This window comes from Mustela erminea, chromosome 4 (assembly GCF_009829155.1).
Source record: "Mustela erminea isolate mMusErm1 chromosome 4, mMusErm1.Pri, whole genome shotgun sequence".
In the NCBI taxonomy this organism is placed as follows: Eukaryota; Metazoa; Chordata; class Mammalia; order Carnivora; family Mustelidae; genus Mustela; species Mustela erminea.
The window spans coordinates 101,973,560-101,995,079 of NC_045617.1; the positions used below are offsets into that span (position 1 = coordinate 101,973,560).

The 21,520-nt window shown below is 36.3% G+C and overlaps 1 protein-coding gene across 4 annotated transcripts in view; it reads right to left on the reverse strand.

Moving 5' to 3' along the window:
* Positions 1–725: 725 nt before the first annotated feature.
* Positions 726–21,520, reverse strand: part of COL21A1 (collagen type XXI alpha 1 chain) — a 280,569-nt gene continuing 259,774 nt past the window's right edge. For 3 of the 4 annotated variants that reach the window (XM_032340301.1, XM_032340300.1, XM_032340304.1), the window contains 12 exons: positions 21,285–21,338; positions 19,639–19,692; positions 15,637–15,690; positions 13,993–14,064; positions 12,135–12,170; positions 9,213–9,257; positions 6,063–6,095; positions 5,365–5,511; positions 5,221–5,275; positions 4,545–4,745; positions 3,697–3,774; positions 726–2,004 (listed from right to left, as the gene is read on the reverse strand). In XM_032340301.1, coding sequence (XP_032196192.1) covers positions 1,817–2,004; positions 3,697–3,774; positions 4,545–4,745; positions 5,221–5,275; positions 5,365–5,511; positions 6,063–6,095; positions 9,213–9,257; positions 12,135–12,170; positions 13,993–14,064; positions 15,637–15,690; positions 19,639–19,692; positions 21,285–21,338 — 1,017 coding nt within the window. In that variant the 3' untranslated portion in view covers positions 726–1,816. The remainder of the gene's footprint in view (positions 2,005–3,696; positions 3,775–4,544; positions 4,746–5,220; positions 5,276–5,364; positions 5,512–6,062; positions 6,096–9,212; positions 9,258–12,134; positions 12,171–13,992; positions 14,065–15,636; positions 15,691–19,638; positions 19,693–21,284; positions 21,339–21,520) is intronic. The other variant, XM_032340302.1, reaches the window with a different exon arrangement.

Genomic DNA, 21,520 nt, shown 5'->3' on the forward strand with positions numbered 1-21,520 from the left:
ATGGGCCTAGAGCATATTAGCTAAGTGAACAGACAGAGAACAACAAATACCATATGGTTTCACTTACGTGTGGCATCTAAAAAACAAACAGAAAGCAGAAACATACCCATAATTACAGAGAACAGGCTGATAGTTGCTAGAGGGGAGATGGATAGGAGGATGGGAAGAATGGGTGAAGGAGAGTAGGAGATCCAGGCTTCCAGTTATGGAATGAGTAAGTCGCGCCGATTAAAGGCACAGCATAGAGAATATAGCCAATAGTAATGTAAGAGCATCGTAGGGTGACCAATGGGAGCCCCCGTTGTGGTGAGCACAGTATAACGTATAGAATCATGATGTTGTACACCTGAAACTAATGGAACACTGGGTGTCAACTCTACTTCAACAACAAAAGCAAAAACAACACAAAACAAGCCTTGCACTAACTCTGCTACTGAACGTTAGGAACATCAGTCTCCCCTGAGGTCCTCACCAGAGTGGTAGAATGACATGTCAGTTAAGCTGAACACTGATCAACAACCATTCCTGGGCCAGGAAGCAGGTTCTGCCCCTCTTTATGTGAGTAGCACAGCAACTGAATTTCTAAGTTCTTATTTCAGATGAACAAGTTCATAAAGAATAAAGTAAATAACTCAATAAAGTATATCTATTGAATAAATGACCATGGGACATCATACTATACTCAACTCTCAGTTAAAATTATGTATAAAAAAGAAACCACTGCAAACAGGCCTGTACAAAACTTTATTATACTTTGAATAACAAGCATGTAACAAAATATAGAGCACGATTAGAATGAAATATCTCAAATATGTTCCTTACAAAAGCAGTAAGTACAGTACACAAAGACTGTCCATAATATTTTAAAGTCTGCTAAAAATATCAAGACATACTAGGAGCTGTAGAGTTACCTTCCCTTTCAACTAGAGCATTTATTCCCATTAGCTTTGCTACAAATGGAAGTTAACATATAGGAACATACACATAAAATAAGTGGAATGGAAAATGAAGGCATACAACAGACGTTCCAATTACTAAGCAAATGTGAAGAATGAAGTCTTTTTAGAATTCCAAAAACTGCATTTCCTTGGAACATACTGACCAGGTACAATGAAACTTTTTTCTGACATGTTTTTAACATGTTTTTAACAACAATTTTGTCCATGCCCAATGTAATCAATACTCTTTCTTAGCATAATTCAAGGATTTGGAAATGTACTTAAGAAACACATTCGCCTCATTGAGAGGTGATATTAAAAACCCTGAATGCCCACCAGTCAGTCCACTGTCCCTCCCCAGTAAGCACAGACACTGGAGTAAATGACTGGTGTGGCAACACGGTCTGTCCTAGCTGAGTATCAGCCCAATGTTCTTTCCAGCGACACCAGACACGTGTTTTGGCTAATGGACAAGCATGTGCTAGGAAATATGAAACATGAAATTCACACAGACATGAAATTGAACTCAATTACTCTGCTGCATGGAAGCTGAATGTGAAATATTTCACAGTGACTGAAATTGACTGGCTAACAGGCAATGGTGGTTTTTTAATATTCAACTTTGATTAAAATAAATGGACTTACAAGAAACCCTTGAGATTTAGTTAATGCTACTAATCTAAAGGCTCTGGATTACTGCAGAGCCTTTAAAATCAGTATATGTGACCTTTTATATAGTTTTCCTTAAGAAAAAAAAATAATAAGAACACCGAGGTACTTTAGTTTCTTTCAAGGGATTACTGTTGTTATCTTCCTGAGATGCAAAAGACCATAAGAGAAAAGCACCATGCCTAGGTTGCTGAATGAGGCATCAGACACTAATAGTTTGGTCCTTTTCTAAATGGGTCTCTTCCGACAATTACACTAAAACATAGTGATGGATCGCAGATGCCTGGGGGTCCTGGTTGGCCTTGGATTCCGGGTTTTCCATGATCTCCATCTTTGCCTGGGAGACCTGGGTCTCCTGGAGGACCTTCTTTGCTTATTCCAGGAGGACCCTCTGGACCTAAGGTGGGACATGAGCAATATATGAACAGAGGAGTTTGGTTTTTGATGACAGCTGATTCTGTAAAAAACTTAAACCGAAAAAAAGAAATTTTAAGTTTTACATATTTGCACATATGTGAGAAGAGGAGGGACTCTTTTGCTAATCCTGTATACCTTCCATGGGGAAAGGACTATCCAAAAATAATCAGCAATTTTTATAAAGCTGGGCTAAGCTATATTAATACAGCAGTCATGCTGCTGATTGAGACACAGACCTAACATTCTAACATTTCAATTGGTGGGTTGCCCGAACCCATTTCTTCCTTCCAGCGTATCTTCTGCCAATATTATTATAAATTAGCAAGTGAATAGATCAGTAAGCTAAAACTTTACTGATGTGACTTTTGTGCCATATTTGCAGTGAAATGACTATTTCCAATAGACACATTTCTGAGTTTCCACATTTAAATACACTAAATACACTCATTACCATGCAAAAGCTGTGATCAACAGACACACAAAGGTATTACACCTCTCATTTGTGAACCACTGCAGAATTAGTTCAATGAGCATGCTCAAAGGAAGGAGAGTTAACTTAGGGTTTTGGCCTTCTAAGAAGTTGATGACTCTGCATGCCTGGGTGGCTCAGTGGTTAAGCGGCTTCCTTCGGCTCAGGTCATGATCCCAGGGTCCCTGCTCTGAGGAGAGTCTGCTTCTCCCTTGGCCCCCTGAATCCCGTGTGCTCATGTGCTCGCTCTCTCTCTCTCTCGAGTAATTAAATAAAATCTTTTAAAAATATATATATATAATAAAATAAAAAGTTGATGACTCAAAAGAACAAAATAATTCAGCTTTTGAAATGGAGCAGAGGGGTCTGAGGTACTTTACATGAGTAATTATTCCTGCAGCTACTACTCAGAAACATTTATTTAACACTAACTACAGCTGTGGATATACTTCCAAGTATTTTACACAAAGACTGTTGAATCCTTTAACCCACCCAAAAGCTTCTTGAGGTAATAACATCTAGAATGATAACAGGGGCCATCTGGGTGGCTCAGTCATTTGAACGTCTGACTTTGGCTCAGGTCATGATTTCAGGCTCCTGCGATCAAGCCCTGCATCAGGCTCCTTGCTCACCGGGGAGTCTGCTCTCTCAACTTCTCTCTATCTCTCTCTCTCAAATAAATAAAGTCTTTGAAAATAATAGTACACATTTAATTGAAAACATGATTGTTATGCACTATCCCAAACACACTACAAGTATTAACTCAGGTTATTTTCCAATGTCATGATGCACGTACCATCTCATCACCATTTCACAAATGAGGAAATGGAGGCCTCACAAAGTTAAATCACACAGTAGCAGAGAGTGACTTAAAGAGTCCACTGTTTCAGTTACGTTGCTTCCTTGGGAATCATAAAGATGGAACAGTGATATACACCAGATAAACATGGGTGACTAAGACCAGTAAAAAACTACTCTATAGAGTCGTCTTCTAAGGCTTGCCAAACAAAAAACAAAAGAAAATCCCAAATGAGTTGTGAATATGACAGAGGAAGAAAAATCTAGGAATTAGAGCTCAATGTGTTGAATGTGATTCATTCAAAAAAGTAAACAAATGTCTTGATTTTCAATTTTTTGACATAGGTTGGTGATCATCTTAAAGCCAAATATACAGTACACTTATGAGCATATAGCAAGTCTTACCTGGGGGACCAGGAGGACCTTGATCTCCGGGGTACCCAAACCCTTGGTTCCCCTTTGCCCCATTTCTTCCTGGTAGACCTGCAGCGTGTCAAAGACAGGAACATGCTTACTTTTCCTATAAAATCACTTCCTCCTAGATGATTTCTTTCAAATTTGTTAATACACACATTGAAAGAAAAATCTTTTAAAATAGCTTGCCATTTATTATTTCTCATGGGAAACAGAATTTTTGAAGGAAAAATTTCCAAAATTATCACTGATCTAGAAAGATGTAACAAGGATTAAATATTTAAAAGGAAAATGGTTTGGGATTATTAGCCCTTTCTGTTAATCACAGTTGTTTATTTATCACTGTGATTGAACTTCTAAATTGTTCATATAATAGGAAATAAAAAGGAAAATATTATCAAATGACATTTCATATAAACATTCAAAGAGAAGTAAGTTGTGGGCCATTAGTAAGTTAATTTTTCCTATAAGAGGAAAAAACCTTTCCAATAAGGTAACAGAAGTTACTGATGTCAAAACAGAGGAAATAGTGTCTGTGACTACTTAAAGACCTTCTTATTAAAAACTCAGTCCAAATCTCTAAGTACAATGTCAACTTTTTCTAATTTGTCATTTCACAAGCTTCAGACTTCAACCTTGCTTTAGTTTAGAATATTGCTTTAAGATAATAGAAAACTTGCTTTTTAACTGGTTGACAAATTATTTGAAGACTTAGGTATACAAGAGCTTTTTGTCATCCTAAAAACAAAGATGAACCCATGCCTATTAAATCAATTTAGAGAATGAACACAAAACATACCCTTTTTTATCGTTTGTTTATGCACATAAAGTTGAAGTACCTTTTAATCCTCTGGCACCTGGACGTCCAGGAGCACCCACTAACCCAGGAATGCCATCTCTTCCCGGCAAACCAGGAAATCCTCGAGGACCCTCTGGGCCTATGGGACCAGGCGGTCCAGGAATGCCAGGGGAACCGTGTTGAGACTGGCAATGATCACAACTTTGAATTCTTCCACTCTGAAGTAAGACTGGTAGCTGAGCTTAAAAACAAAGAAGTCCCACCCCTTATATTTAAATGGCAAATGAGTTTAGTAACATCTTACTCATTTTTTATAACATACAGATGCCAATCTGTTGACCAATAATTTTGCTTCTAGATTTTAACTCATTGGTCTGTGTCATCATTTTTTTGTAGCAATTGCTTAAAATGGGAAGGAAAAGTGAAAGCAAACCCCAAAAAAGAAACTGGTAAATTATAGACATCTGTATTTATGAATTAAGTTTTCAGAGTTATGTCAGAAAAGAAAATTTAATTCATGGTAAAATAATGATAAACTTCTTTATTAAAAAGATTACAAAAGAGTACATATAACTTTCATCTTCATAAGCATACTCACCTAGACAAAAACAGGGATTTACAAATGTCCTTTCTTATTTTATGTCTTTCATAATTTCTACCAAGAATCTGTATCACTTTAGTAATTTTAAAGTTATTAAAATCTGTTTGAGACTTACCTCTTAATACATCGGTGCAAACTTGTCGAATATACTGTTCTGAAAATTCTCTCCCCTGCATCAAATTATTAGGGGTTATAACGTGTACATACCAAGTAAAAAGCAATGAAAATGCAAGAACTAAGGAAGAAGCAGAATACGTACGGGCTTCCCATCCAGTCCTGGAGGTCCCTGAGGACCTGCTTCCCCACGCTGTCCCTGGGGACCCACAGGCCCCATGAGGCCGTCCACCCCAGACTCTCCTTTTGGTCCCATGGCACCTCTGACACCAGGCTCTCCCTTTTCACCTCTCTAAAATCAGAAGAAACCGTTAAAAGTTCTATTTAAATGTTTCGGAAGGCAAAATTGCATCAAAGACTTCCTTACAGATCTGCATATGACTATATACATACATGTATATATAATGTACATTATACAAGGAAACTTCATGTCATATTCAAGGCCTACTCATCCACCCATCTACCCATCCACCCAACTCCACAAATATCCTCTCTTCATTGAGCGTATTGTGTAGGTAATACGTCTAGTGCCAGGGAAACAGCAAACATGACACAGCCCTGTTCCCAAAGAGTTTACATTCTAGAGAGACAAATACAGAAACACAGTGTTCTTTGTTGAAACACAGACAGAAAAAAATTAGCTCTTAATCTAGAAGGAGAACCATTGACATTCACAAATATGTAACATTTCATAATTAATTCAATGAGTCTGCATATTACAAAAACCACTATTTAAGAACTGAAGAACATGAAAGGCATTTTCTGTTTGTGATGCCTATAGCTAGATTTCTACAGCACCGAAAACTCAAGCAATAAGGACTGAAAAGAGAGCATATGACATACCTCTCCTTTTGCACCCTCATGGCCTTGAATTCCCTTTGAAAATTAATAGGGGAAAAAACAATAATAACTGTGCAAGGTATACTACTAGAAATGTGGCATGCATCTTTTGCTATATATTTAATTAGACTTTAGGTTTTTTTAAAAAGATTTATTTATTTATTTGAGAGAGAGAGAGCACATAAGTAGGCAGAGAGGCAGGCAGAGAGAGAGGGGGAAGCAGGCTCCCCGCCAAGCAGAAAGCCCAATGTGGGACTCAATCCCAGGACCCTTAGATCATGACCTGAGCTGAAGGCAGATACTTAACCCACTGAGCCACCCAGGCAATACCAAATGTCAGCTTTTAATTTGAAAAGTACTGACAGAATCAGTGAAAGAAGTATTTTTGATACTTTTTTTTGCCATTTCAAAGGAGACTAAGGACAATGCAATATGTTAACTAGATAATAGAAAAATGTGAATTTATGTAACTGTGTCATTCTTAGATATGAGTATTTTTACATGAAGTTCAAATATGTAGGTTAGAAAGGGATTCCAGTTGAATTTTATTTAAATTCTATTCTGAATTTTAAATACACTGCTATTTTAATTGAAATTAAGCTCAAATCAGGTAGGATATATTTAGTCTTTTATTGGGGTGATTAAATACTCTATTTTCCCAAGTTTATGTCTTTAAAATTAAATTTCAATTGAGTGCTACTTATAAAAGATGAGTTAAAGCAATGATGCCATTCAAAGTGATTAACAGGGAAGAAAATACTCATCTGTCCTATGCCTAAACCACTCACCGGTGGTAATTCAGAGATTAGAAAAGCAGTGTGAGGTATAAATGGTATTTTTCCCAAGTGATACGCACACTGGGGAGCCCACACAGGGAATTCACTCACCATTAAAATCATTGAGTGCCTCTGAATGGCTATATTAAATTATTTCCCACTCATTTCTCATGTATTCATTGCAATGACAAATTACAGGTGATAAGAACTTTCAGGAAAGGCATTAAAATTTCCCATTTTTGAAATTCCTCATACACTCACCCAGTACCAGTTCAGGGATCAGGGTAAAGCTTGTACGCACACAGGCAGGATTTCATGATTCAACTTTATAATTAGCAACTGGTATTCCGAAATCCAACACAAAATTTAGTGCATAACACTTCACACTATGAATTTTGAGTTTGAATATTTATTTAGCATCATCTCTAGGTTTCTTGGACACGGATACCCAGATTAGACAAAGGGGAAGACAAGTTAGGTAAAATTCATGTATGGCACAGAGAAAGGATGATTCTCAAATTAAAATGAGAGCATAAAAACACTAAATTTTCATATAAAAATATATTAGTGAGTAAAATACTGTAAGACTATTTTTTAAATATTAGGGTTTCTGAAGAAAGGCAGGGGTGTTCCCTACCAGACATAAGCCTACAACTAGAGCTCATACAAGAGGAAAGACAGCGGAGTTAAGTTCTCAGGGCTAGAACTGAATTAGAGCTGAAACTGAAAACAGCTGTCCTCTGAGAATCCACCAGGATGATTTCATGAGCAAAACACAACACGAAGGCCAAGAAATCACACACTTGCATCCCTTGGTAGGATGACAGGTAAACTAGGACTGTTTATTTAAAGAGCTTGGGACAACTATTCAGCTGCTGAAAAGCAATAGTTGCTTTGACCCCCAGGTGCTCCCTAAGGGCTCAGAGTTCCTGGTGGTGAGAAATGCAGCATCTGACAAATTTAGGGCAGAGGCTTTCTAGGGAACTCAAAACCTGCCTGGGGAGATGATTATTATTTTCCTTGAGAAGTGTGGGGGAAAAAAAACACGTTAAGGGCACTGTGTAAGCCAGTGACTTGGCAAGGTTGTGAGCTCAGACTCCACAGGAAATAGCCTTCTTTTCAGACAGTTATTGTAAGAATTTGGGGGTAAGGCCGGGGTTGCAGAGGTTGAATGGATGAAGAGGTGAAGGTCCTCCTATGAGAACAGCTGTTTATATATATTGTGTGATTAACTTGGGGAAATCAAGGGGGAGGCGGTCTGTGCTGCCAGTGAGAAGAATGGGGACAGGGCTGGCTGTGTCATCAAGAGTACTGGAGTCAAGTGGAGGAGCATTAAAATTAAAAGACACGATTTACTGAACATACTTTTATGCAGGCAAACTCGGGCCATTTCTCATTTTAGTTACTTTTGCTCTTCGTGTTAGCTTCTAAATTCTCAACTCTTCCTAATATCAGCACTGACCTTCCACCTTCTACTATAAACAACCTTTTGACCATATGCTTTCAGATCTCACCCCCATGGTCTCACAGATTTCTCCAGGTGAGGGAAAGAGACCCCTGTCCTCAAAGACATCACTCACGGTTTTATCCCCGTCTCTCCAGAACCAGTATAATTGCTGAATCTCTCTTGAATGTCACATTTGAAAAAGGTCTACCCCATCAAGGGTCTCTCTGTATAGTCTGCCCTTCCAAGGGTGTACTGAGTTGGATCTGAGCTTAATTATTGGCAAAGAAGCAGCACATAAGCTACATTAGGTACAAATCACTTGCATGCCTCTTTTGGTCCAGTTCAGCTCTGACTGAACTTGCAGGCCATATGGCAATCTCACTGGAACACTATTTAATGAGGAGAGTTTAGTCAGGGAAGAAGCAAAACAATTTTATTATGAATCTATTCCATAACACAGTCCCTCAAGATAGCATTTAATGAATCTCTATTGTAGGAAATTCTATCTCTGAACACATAAGAGGGAAACAAGTACATTTCTCCACACCTAATAGACTTCACCTACTCACGTTTCAAGAAAAAAAAAATCAAGACTGATCAGTAGATAAGGAGATACTGCCACTGTATGGTTGCCTTTGGCCAATAACTATTCTAAGATACAGGTGGAGTTGCCTACCTTTAGCCATTCATTTGACCAGAAAAAAGCATGGGAAAGGAAGTTTCACGGTGTAGAAAAATGAAAACATAAGGCAAAAGGTTAAAACAACCCATTATCACCACCATCACCTGACATTTTCTTCCTTAGGTGCTTAGAATGCGTACTATATCTGCCCTTCTTCCTTTTCTTTTCCATGTGCAGGTAACCCCCTCCAAACACCATCCAGTTATGTGATTCATTACTTCATTGACTATCAGAGAAAACAAAAATACCTGTTGCCCTGGGATCCCTTGTCTTCCATTTTCTCCCTTTTGGCCCTTTAAAATTTAATAAAAATTACTGATTAGCTCGCACACATATAATACCACCACATATAAGAAACAAGTGATGTATTAACCTATGGTGAAGAAAAAATGTCACCAAAGCAATGATGCAAATATATAAAATGATATAAGAAAGAAGTTAGTCTCTCAGAGTAAGAAAAAAGAGTCAACCCTCACATTAACAACATGAAAATAATTTAAAAATCCAATGGCTGTGGACATTTGATTAATTTCAGTGACATAACCATGTTCAGGGCTAGCTATACACATGCAAAGACAAGAAGACATCTTTAAAGGAATTTTTAAAAATTAAAAATAGACTGCAAAAGTGGAATACTACTCATACATTTTGAAAAATGGAATCTTGCCATTTGTGACAGACAACATGGATGGAACTCGAGGGCATGACACTAAGTGAAATAAGTCAGAGAAAGATAAATATTGTATGATTTCACTTATATGTGGAGTCTAACAAAATCAAACAAACAAACCAAACCAAAAAATTTAAGATCGTAGATAGAACACAATAATGGTTTCCAGAAACCATAGGGGGTGGGTGAAATAGGTGAAGGGGTTCAAAAGATATAAACTTCCTGTTATAAAATAAAGAGGTCCAGGGGATGGGTGTATAGCCATGGTTACCACAGTGGTAGTATGGTAATACTGTATATTTGAAGTTGCTAAGAGAGTGATTCTTAAAAGTTCTCCTCAAAAGAAAAAAATTTCTAACTATGCACGGTGATAGATGGTAACTAGACTTATTGTGATGATTGTTTCACAGTGTATACAAATTTTGAAGAGATTATGCATAACAAATTTGTACACCTGCAATATAGTTGACTCTTGAACAACACAGACGTTGAGGGCACCAACCTCCCTCAAAGTCCAAAATCGGCATATAGCTTTTGACTCCCCCCAGATTTAACTACTAATAGATCATGGTTGACTAGGAGCCTTACTAACAATATAAACTATCAATTAACCCATATTTTATATGTTACATGTAATATATTCTATATTCTCATAAGTAAGCTAGAGAAAAGTAAATGTTAAGAAAGTCATAAAGAAGCAAAATACATTTATGATACTGTACCTTATTTATTGAAAAAAAAACTGCATATAAGTGGAACTGGGGAGTTCAAGCTGACATTGTATAAGGGTCAACCATATACTGTTATATGCCAGTTATACTTCAACAAAAGAAGTACCATAAAAACATTTTTCATGAAGACATTTAAGTCAGGAAAAATAAGAAAAGAAGAAAAATAGTAAAGACATAAACACATTTGTCCATTTAATAAATATTTTTGGATATCCATCACATATAATGCATGGTCCTAGCCCCTAAAGCCCTACTTCATCCCTATGTTGGACAAGATTACTAGCAATTTCTAGGAAAACTGATACCTAGATAATATAATCAATGAATGATCTAGTGACTTAAATTTTGAATCACTCTTGCATTGTGATTTATTCATTAATTTACCTAAGTGGACTCCCAACATTTATTGAATGACACCTATTTGCTATCCCACAGAGACACTGAAACAAAGATACGGTTACCTGCAAGTTGCTTACTGTGTGGTGGGAAAGATAAGCCATTAAATCAAGAATGATGAAAATGCATACTGAAACATCTGGGCTGGATACCACCAGAACAGGAAGGTGTATCTGAGAGAAAGGGGTCCTACAGGGTAGGGAAAATAACTCTACCCTAAATGACCAAAAAGAGTTAGTCAAACAAGGAAGGATTTTCCAGGACAGACTTTATCTTGAAACATGTGGGATACCACGGAAGAATTCCTGAGTGGGTCTGTAGTTTCCTTATTGCATGCTGGTAGGAGCATCGGAGGAAGAGAGGAGAGTGCACTCAAGGGGAACAGGGAGGAGGACAATGCAGAATTTGAGACCCATGACAAGAAGTGATCAGGACACGGTGAATAGGAAGAAGGGCCCAAGTTCTAGACAGGCTTAGAAGTGAAACTGCAGGTGAAGAGAGAAGAGAATGGGTTTTAAGATAACTTTCTAGACTTTTTCCTTAGGTTATTACATAGTGCTACCAATTACTATGACAAAGAACAGAGTAGGAGATGGTTTATGGGGAAAGGTGACAAGTTCTGTTTTGGACACACAGATGTGCACATGAGTCATCCAAATTCAGTACAAAGAAGGGAATTGGAATATGTGGGTCTAGAGCTCACAGATACTTCCTTAAAATTCACCTCACTCATTTCAAAATTAACTTAAAGAATCATAATAAGGCTTGAATATCTCAAGTAAAACAAATGGAATCAACCGTAGAAAAGCAATTTTTGAGACTCTAACATTAATAGATTCTAATTCCACTCTTACTTCAATTTGTAATTTCCTTTTAAACCTCCAGAAATTCTAGAGCTCCTCACCTTTGTTTCTAAGACACCCAAATGAAACATCCTTCTAAATCATTAGATGTCTTCAGCCTGATTTCATTTTTTGGTATAATTCTCCTTCCATCTGTTAGTTTGAACATGTCTTATAATTGGTGTTAATGGTTTCTTATCAAACTTATTTTTGCTATAAGCCATTTCTAATCATTTCTGGAAACATACATACTTTCCATAAATATACAAAGATATTAGAAGTACGTAGTAAAATCTGTATCTGTCTTGTTGAACCATTTGGTTCCCAAGTTTTCTACAACACTGGAGTGGAGAAGAATCTTAAAATGAGATTTGACATTGACCAAACAGTTTAGAAGACAAGAAGAGAGCTGGGACTTAACAATTAGAGACTAATGGCAAAACTGGAAGGAGCTGGAAAAGCCATGTGAGAACTAAAAAGAGCAAAGCCCTGATTTTATTGCCAAGCAAAAATAAAAAGCCAGCAACATACCTGAATGCCTCTTTCACCTTGATTTCCTTTGTCCCCCTGCAAAAAAGCAGTTAAATATCTATCATCAGAAGCTGAGTCCAAAACAGTACTTGGGAAGAGAGTAAAATCATATTATGTCAAAATGATGTTCTAAATGAACTCTGTCTTGTGCTCTTACATTTGAGAGGAAAATTGACTACAATTTCTATTTTACCAGGAATAAGACAACTTTTCTATATCAATCACCATCTGACGGTCAACAAACATGAGAAAACTCATTTTGACAACTGCAGTTTTACGAAATCAAAGTGAAAATCTTCCATTGAGCCAGTAGTAGCCATGCATTTATAGGATACAGTGAAGTAGAACATAATGTTAAAATGGTATTTTAGAAAACATATGCTTCAAAAATGAATTTGGGGGGAAAAATCCATATTCCAGGATAAAAACGTTCCTAGGATTTTTCAGCTAGAAGAGACATTCCTGACCAACTCCTTTAATGCTCTGGTTCTTACAAGGACCTGAATATGAATATGAATGACTATAATGAATCTGCAAATCAAGGAAGATAAGCACTTGCCCTGAAATGAACTTGGACACTGTTTCCAAATTTCTTTTCTGCCTTACCATGCTCTCTAAACACAGAGAGTTTTGTGTTTACAGCAAATAATATATAGGTGATCTTTAAAAGTGCAACTTTTGGGGCACCTGGGTGGCTCAGTGGGTTTAAAGCCTCTGCCTTTGGCTCAGGTCATGACCCCAAGGTCCAGGGATCAAGCCCCACATCGGGGCTGTCTGCTCAGCAGGGAGCCTGCTACCTCCTCTCTCTCTGCCTGCTTCTCTGCCTACTTGTGATCTCTGTCAAATAAATACATAAAATCTTTTAAAAGGTGGGGGGCAACTTTTGCACAAGAAATTTCTCCAATTCCAAACATATATTCACAGGTTTACTTCATGTGCACTAAGTTTCTAATACTTCATTGCTGCTATGAGGGTCATTCCTGTCTCCACAAGTGTTACCAGCTACTCAGTGGAACAAAAAGGTCAAGGATCATACCGGTTCTAATAACCTAGAGAACAAGTATATAATACATGAGAAACAGAAAAATGAAATGGTAGAAAAACTAAAACAACAAGGGATGTGAAGATGAAGACATGTAAGTGTCTATCCTTACCAGAATAAAAGCCAGTGTATTTACTTATAGCCTGAAATGTGTGTATTTACAGTGGCATTGGCTTCTTTGATGAACAAGCAGTCAGTTGTGACTTAAGATCCCACCCAAAATAATATTTATATAGATACAGCTTCAGGGTTCCTTTACTTGAGGAGAAAGAGAGAGAGAATATGAATCTTAAGTGTTGCTCTCTTCTCTCACCAAAACATTTATCAATATACCTGATTTGTATTTTAAACTCAAATTCATTTTAAATGAAATTCTATGTAATATCATCTTTCATAAATAGGAACTTCATGGTCAAATTTTTACCTTTTTTAGACTTTTGCCCCAGTTTTGATAAGAGTTATATTCACATTTTGGTAAAAGTGCCTGACATGGAAGACTTTTCCTATAAAATTCCTGTGGAATTTAATCCACTCATGTGGATTGACTGCAAAAAAATATAAATTTTTATTATTTTATTATTTATTATATTATTTTTCTGAGCTGCATGCTGCATCCAAGACCTTCGTCTAGGAGACCACACCCATGTAGGGACCACAGCTATGGACATGGGGTAGGTCAGATCATATATAAGCCAAATATAAAAGTCAGCTTATCCTTAAAAATATAGTCAGTCCTGCTATAATGCTTTCACAAAAGGAAGACTTACATGCTAAAAGATGACTAAAAGTCAATTATATCTCCTAAATAATGCGTACCTTTTTTCCTTGAATTCCAGGTAAACCCAGGTATCCTGGTTCTCCTGGGGGACCTACTGCTCCTTGTTCTCCCTAGGTAACATAGAAATTACATAAGATTGCAGACTTATTGCTTATGAAAAACACCACTGTTTTCCTCTACCTATATCTCCAATTTATAATCCATGGTTTCAAAATTAGTTGACATTTATAATTATTACTTCAGATACAAAAGAATGAAAAATTTACCAGAGTCCTGATAAAACTTCTTATATTTTTCCTATCTTTGCTAGTTAAACTCTTCTGATAGCATATGTTTTAAAATTTTATAAATATTTATCATTTTTATTTTACTTTATAGCTTCAACAATAAAGTAGATAGTAAGGTAGTGACAATAATAAACATAGGTATCTTTTGCTTTTTTTTACTAACTTTCCCTTCCTCCTTGAAACTGCTTATTCTTATATTGCTACCTTAAAGAACTTATTGTTAAAAACTGATGAGTAAATAGAACTAAAATCACTGACAATCTCATTACTCCGTCTCTCTACCTCTCACAAGCACACAATAAACGATTCAGTTACTAAGATTTACTCAGTATGCATGCATCATTTTAGAATGTCTTTTACCACAAAATCTATTAGTACTATGATGTTCTTCACATGCTGTTTTGTTTTTAAAATGTAATTTTAAATTACAAAATAGTACTTAACTGTATTGATTTACCATATTTTTTTTAATAAAATGCCAATTGTTAAACATTCGTTTTCATAGTTTTTACTTTTATCAACAATATTGGGGTGAACATCTTTATAGCCAAATAGTATACATATTTATGGTTTTTTTTCCTTATACAAATGGAATACTGTTGTCTTAAAAGTAAATTCTTGAGCTATTTCCAGTACAGGTAATATTCCATGACTTAATTCCTCCACTCTCCATCATCCCATAGAGATTATTCTCTTAATGAAATAAAGATTTCTTAAAAGTCTTACATAAGGGAATTTCTGAAAGTTACAGTAATATAGGATGGAATCCTGAACTTGCTTCATGGTTTTTGGTTTGAGTTTTACCTTTTGTCCCTGACTCTACCACATTAACTAAAGCCTACTCTCTTTTGTAGAATCAGTTTTGTCTTCTTTACTTACTACGCCCATTCCTGAGCTATGGAATATTACTGCAGATTGTTAAAGGCTTGAAGAGAATTGAAAATCCTATTGAAATAAACATCAACCATTTGGTTTGGAGGAAAAAAAATACAAAGGGCTGTGAGAGCCCACGCTAAAGTCCCATCAATCAGCAAAGAGAGGAATAGCACTACTTGTGTGGGAGCCACACACACTTTCCCTCAGTTATGGAAGACAGTGATATTCTCCGGACCAAAGAGGAGGTTCATGTTAGCCTGTGGCTTCTACCATTTCCAGAAAAATCAAGCCAGAGGATATTTTATGTCTGTTATCCAAACGATGATAAAGTATCCAAAAAAAAAAAAAAATGAAACCTTGCATTAGGCATTTTCTTACGTGTTTGTTATATCTGTTACATAGATCATCCTTCATTTGATGTAACTTCTCTTAAGGGATGCAAAACAGTAATCTTAACAAACAATGAAGGAGACTTATAATTCTTTGAATATATTTCCAAATGCCTCAAATGATAATTACCTTTAGTCCAGAAGCCCCAGGCATCCCTTGTAGTCCAGGTTCACCTTTATTTCCCTGTCAATGCATCAAACCATTAAATTTTTTTAAAACGCAGTCACAATATATCTGATATAGACACTTAAGGGAATTAACTTAAAATAATTTTTACATTTTCAAGTCTCCAACTGTATGAAACATACACTCTGTATGTTAACTCTACTTATTCAGAAAGAATGAATCCTCATATTCATAAAGCTTTCTGAAAGCATGTTTTAAAGCTAGCAGCTACAAGTAAGGGACGAGACTCGAAACCTCAGAAACAAGTGCTAATTGGCTGCGTCTCCATACGCGAGAGCCATGTATTGTAACAACATCCCATATACCCAGAATCTTCATCTTTGCCCAGTTTCATTTTCTCGGGATGACTCAGTTTCAGCATGCAAGGAAAGAAAATTAGCTTCAAATGTACAGTGGCTTTTAAAAAATACATATATATGAATACATATATATGAATACAAATACATATATATGAATCAGAAAATGTTTACTTTGTGCTCTTTTTCAGAATTTGAGTGCCATCCTTTCTAACAAAAGCTTGGAGGGCAAAACCAACTTGACAGGGCAAAGAATATAAAAGTATAAAAGAATATAAAAGTATAAAAGTATAAAGCAGGCATATAGCGAGAGAGCACGTCTGCTGGCTAATAAGGAGTGACTGGCAAAGACAGTTCTGGTTTTCAGAACTAGAGGGTATTATGCTAAGTGAAATAAGTCAATCAGACAAAGACAATTATCATATGATCTCACTGATATGTAGAATTCGAGAAACAAGACAAGAGGATCATAGGGGAAGGGAGGAGAAAATGAAACAAGACCAAACCAGAGGGGGAGACAAACCATAAAAGACTCTTAATCTCAAGAAAAAGAGGGTTGCTGGAGAGGAAGTGGGTGAGAGGGATGGGGTTGCTATGGGATGGACATTGGGGAGGGTATGTGCTACGGGGAGTGTGGTGAATTGTGTAAGACTGATGACACAGACCTATACCCCTGAAATAAATAATACATTATATGTTAATAAAATAAATAAAAATAAAATAAAAAGGACAGTGCTGGTTTTCAAATATACCTTGATATCTAAAATCCCAATCTAGTCAATATCAGACAAAAGCCAGGGCCGAACTGGGTGTACTAATAAGTAAAGGTAACCAACTTCATTTTCAGCTTTTGAAAAGTTTTCTAGGTTACTCATGTTGAGAAACATATGAACACGATACTTGGACATAATTAAAACATTCAGCACATAACAGCATTATTAAGCCATAGAACAATGGTTCTTTAAAATTTTTAGTTTTGTGGGGCACCTGGGTGGTTCAGTGGGTTAAAGCCTCTGCCTTCGGCTCAGGTCATGATCCCAGGGTCCTGGGATTGAGCCCCACATAGGGCTCAACAGGGAGCCTGCTTCCTCCTCTTTCTCTCTGCCTGCCTCTCCACCTACTTGTGATATCTCTGTCAAATAAATAAATATAATCTTTAAAAAAATAATAATAATAAATAAATAAATATATTTTTTTAATTCTATAAGTGACTAAACAGAAATTCACAAAGGTGACAAAACTTGCTGCAAGCTACTTGATTATGTTAACATATCCTAATGTCATTTAGATAATAATTTTTAAAACTGCAAACTAGTATGGTTTAATGGCTTAAAAAAAAAAAGGTATCATAAACCAAGTTAGAAGTTTTCTGAAGATCCACCACAGAGTTTCAGCCTCACCCTTGCCCTATTTAATACAGTTTTTTTTTTGTCCCACCCTAAAATTCATACTAATTGACATTGAAAGCATAGTTCACAAACTTATCACAGTTGACAAAACAGGCAGAGAGGGCACCTGGGTGGCTCAGTGGGTTAAGCATCTGCCTTTGGCTCAGGTCAGGATCGCAGGGTCCTGGGATTGAGTCCCACACTGGACTCTCTGCTCGGCAGGGAGCCTGCTTTCTCCTCTCTCTCTCTCTCAACCTGCCTCTCAGCCTACTTGTGATCTCTCTCTGCCAAATAAATAAATAAAATCTTTAAAAGAAAAAAAAAAAAAAACAGGCAGAGAGAAACGAACATAGAGCTAGGTAAACTATAGCTCACGGGCTAAATGCAGCCCAGTGCGGAGTCTCGTAAATCAAGTTTTGCCAGAACACAGGCAAACCCCACACAGTCCATGGCTGCTTTTGCAAAATAGCAGAGCTGAGGAGCTGCAACAGAAGCTACAGGGCCCTCTAAGACTGAAATATTTACTATCTGGAGATGTGTAGAACACCTGAGCTAATATACTACATGAGAAAAGAGTTGAAGTGTCTCACTGAAACGATTACGTTCAAGAGGTATAATTTCAACACTCTGAATCAACTTTTAACAAAATAATTGCACAAGTACAGGATGAGAGAAAACAAACTTTACAGTAATTCATGTAAAAATAAACTGATCCTGGAAACAGCCACCTGCTTTCCCAGCTCTAACAGTAGAAACTACTCAACTGGTGGATGCCATAAGGGATCGTTCTAAAACATTTTATGGAAATTCCAGCAGATTTAAAGACCCCCAGCTCAGTGTGAGCTAAGGATGTGAAGCAGCTGATAAAAACAAGGTGAGGAAATCTTAGGCTGAATTCTTAAGAATTAGAACATCCAGAACACCGTGGCGGGAGTCCACTGTACCCCAGTTCCTTAGGAGTATATAACTACTCTGTATCTTCTCAGAAAATGACTTTGAGGGGCACCTGGGTGGCTCAGTTGGTTAAGCGTCTGCCTTCAGCTCAGGTCATGATCTCAAGGTCCTGGGATCCAGCCCTGAATCAGGCTCCCTGCTCAAATGAGAACCTACTCTGCCCCTCACTCCAGCTCATGTTCTCTCTCATTCTATCTCAAATAAATGAATCAGAAAGAAAGAAAGAAAGAAAGAAAGAAAGAAAGAAAGAAAGAAAGAAAGAAAGAAATTAATTATGCAGAATCTACTTGGTAAAGGTTTTATACCAATTCAGTACTACTAATTCAGTACTAATTACTACTGTAGGACACACAATACTCCAACAATTCACAAGGGTTCACCACTGATGGAAGGGCAGTAGCTACTTTTCTCTGATCACTGGGCTCCCATGATGTTTTATCCTATTTCTTTCTCTAAATAGTTTTGAAACTGAAAGTAGAATAGATTAAGTCATCTCCTCATCCACTCATTTTGTATGCCAGAGTCTATTCCCATGGGACAATGTCTAGTTAAAGGTTTAATTCTTTCAAACAGGAATTCCATCATTTCATTTTGGAAGGTTGTCCTACATTCTACTCATTAAATACTTGAGAACAGTCTGAGTCTAGCCAGAACATACTTGATTTGAGCCTCCAATAAACCAAGAAAAAAAAAAAAACCACAATAGTTTTCTTAGCATGGGATTCCATCACCTAGAATATGGTCAAACCATGGTATTCAGAGTTTCAGTTCTATCTTGAGAATAACCTAACCTGACATTCTAAACATATTTGTCAGGCTCGCCCGACATTTCTTAAAAATGAAAGTAAAGATCACAGTCCTGAAGGAGAAAACACCTAATAAAACTCATGACAAGCATTTTACAATAAAAATTCCATATACATACTACCAAATAAAAATATCAAGACGATGACTTAGGAACCGGTAAAAAGTTATCCTCAATCCTAACTACTAACCCACTCCATTGGTGTGGTTTGGAACCAAACCCCGTGCAACTCTACACAGTCCTTGGTGCCCCTGAGATGACAAGAGAGGAAGAGGGGGTCAAGTAGTCAGAGATTCTGGACACTTTCCAGCTCAAACCAGACCCGCTTTACATCATCCTGTTTTTATATGTTTAGTTTCTGTCTAACATTTCATTCTTACAAATGACCATCCATAGAATTAAAACCACATTTTAAGTAAAATCAGTAGAGTTAGGTTTTACTGAGTACATAAGTGGTCATTTTCCACAAAGTTTTCTATCTTATTAATTTCATTTTATTTACCTTAGATCCTGGTGTCCCAGGCTGACCGGGCGAGCCATCACGTCCCATCAAACCCTACATTTTTAAGTGGAAGTTTCGAGAGTAACTTAGAAAACATTATTTTAAAAATATTAAACCCATTTCCAAGGCACACATTCTCATAATAATTAATCTACTAGAAAATAATACAACATGAGGAAAAGTTCCCCACAGAGATCCAATTAAAGGATAGTGAAAAAAGCAAAGCCCTCCTAACATGGTTGCTCAAATAACTTACAAATAGCAAAAATTCCTGAAACGCTAGTAAAAGACAAATATAAACAAAAGTTGGTTTTCTTTCCTACATTCTTACTTTCTCCCTTTTGTCAAGATGGCTAAGAATTAGGTTTCTTCACAGATGTCATCCTGGTTAACTTTACATTCAATTTCTGCTTTCTTAAACGATATTTTGAAAGAGTTACAACCTAATAAATTCCCTGAATATAACAATCTCTCTTCAAGTTACAAAATGGTCATATTTGTAACTAACCATATAATTCAAAATATGACGATAATTACTCTAGCAACAAGGAACTAACTTAATTTAGATTCTACTTTAAATACCGTTACGTACATTGAAAATATTTCTTTCTCTTAAACATAGCCAAGAATACTTGATGAGCAAAAACTATGCAATTAATATCATCAGAAAACGTTATCTCAGTAGGATCATCCTGAAGATTCTATGTCATCACTACTATGCTTTGCTATTAATTTAGGATTTTGTTGTAACTATAAAATGTAAAATATACTGGTTCACTGAAGCATGTATGAAATATTAGATATAATAAGTGTACATATTCTCAAAGTTCAGTGAAGCTCTAGCTAACATAGATCCTGGTAAATAACCAAGTATATTATTTCAATGAACAAATGATGTGGTAGTGATAGTGGAGACAGATTACTCCATTTTAAAGGAAAGAATCTTCTTTCAAACCTCCCCTAAAGTCAAATTCATATCTCATGCATAATATTTTTCTTTCTTACTCTTATGTGCAAAATTCACCAACTCTTTCACCAAACAATGAATAAAATATCTGTGTTTTTAATTGACATATAGCCTTTAACTGTTAAACATTAAAGATAACCATTTTACTTAAAGTTATTATAGGCAATTTGATTCATAGGTTAAAATCAACATCACTTCTAGCAATTTTTATACAATCCTGCACACATACAATAGGATTTTCATAATTTCTAATACCAAACTCATATGTCCCTTCCACTCTCAAAACTTCCTAAAATTATTTTTTCACTAATTTAGGATCTTGCTATACTATGTGTTCTGAATATATTCTCCATCATTAGTGTAAAAATATGTAGTTTTTTTAAAAAGTGAAAAAAATTATTATGTTTTAGACTTTTTTATGGTATGTAGTTTTTTAATGAATAGATAGAATATTTGTTTTCTGATTTATCTACATTATGAATTCTTGATCTTTATTTGGGTGGGAAGAAATGTGGAATCCTCTAGAAAAATGGATATAATTATTTTCATACAAATGGATTTGTGGAGCCCCCAAATATCACTGTTGAATTCCCACCCCCAAGTTTTATAAACTCCAAAATAAGAACTGGTACCTCGAAACTGTATTTCAAACACCCTGATAATAATGACATTAACATACAGGAATTCCCGGAGCTCCTTTTTTTCCTAGTGGTCCTGGAGGTCCAGTTTCTCCCTAAAAATCAAATACAGATCAAATTTAAAATTTTGAATTATAAATCCATTTCCAGGAATTCCCTACTGAAGCATTATGGAATGAAAATCCACTACCAATCAGCCCAGTCTGCCTTCTCTTTCTCTACTGTAAACCAGAAGCAACATAGGATAGAAAAATCAGGAATAAAACACCTTAAAGAT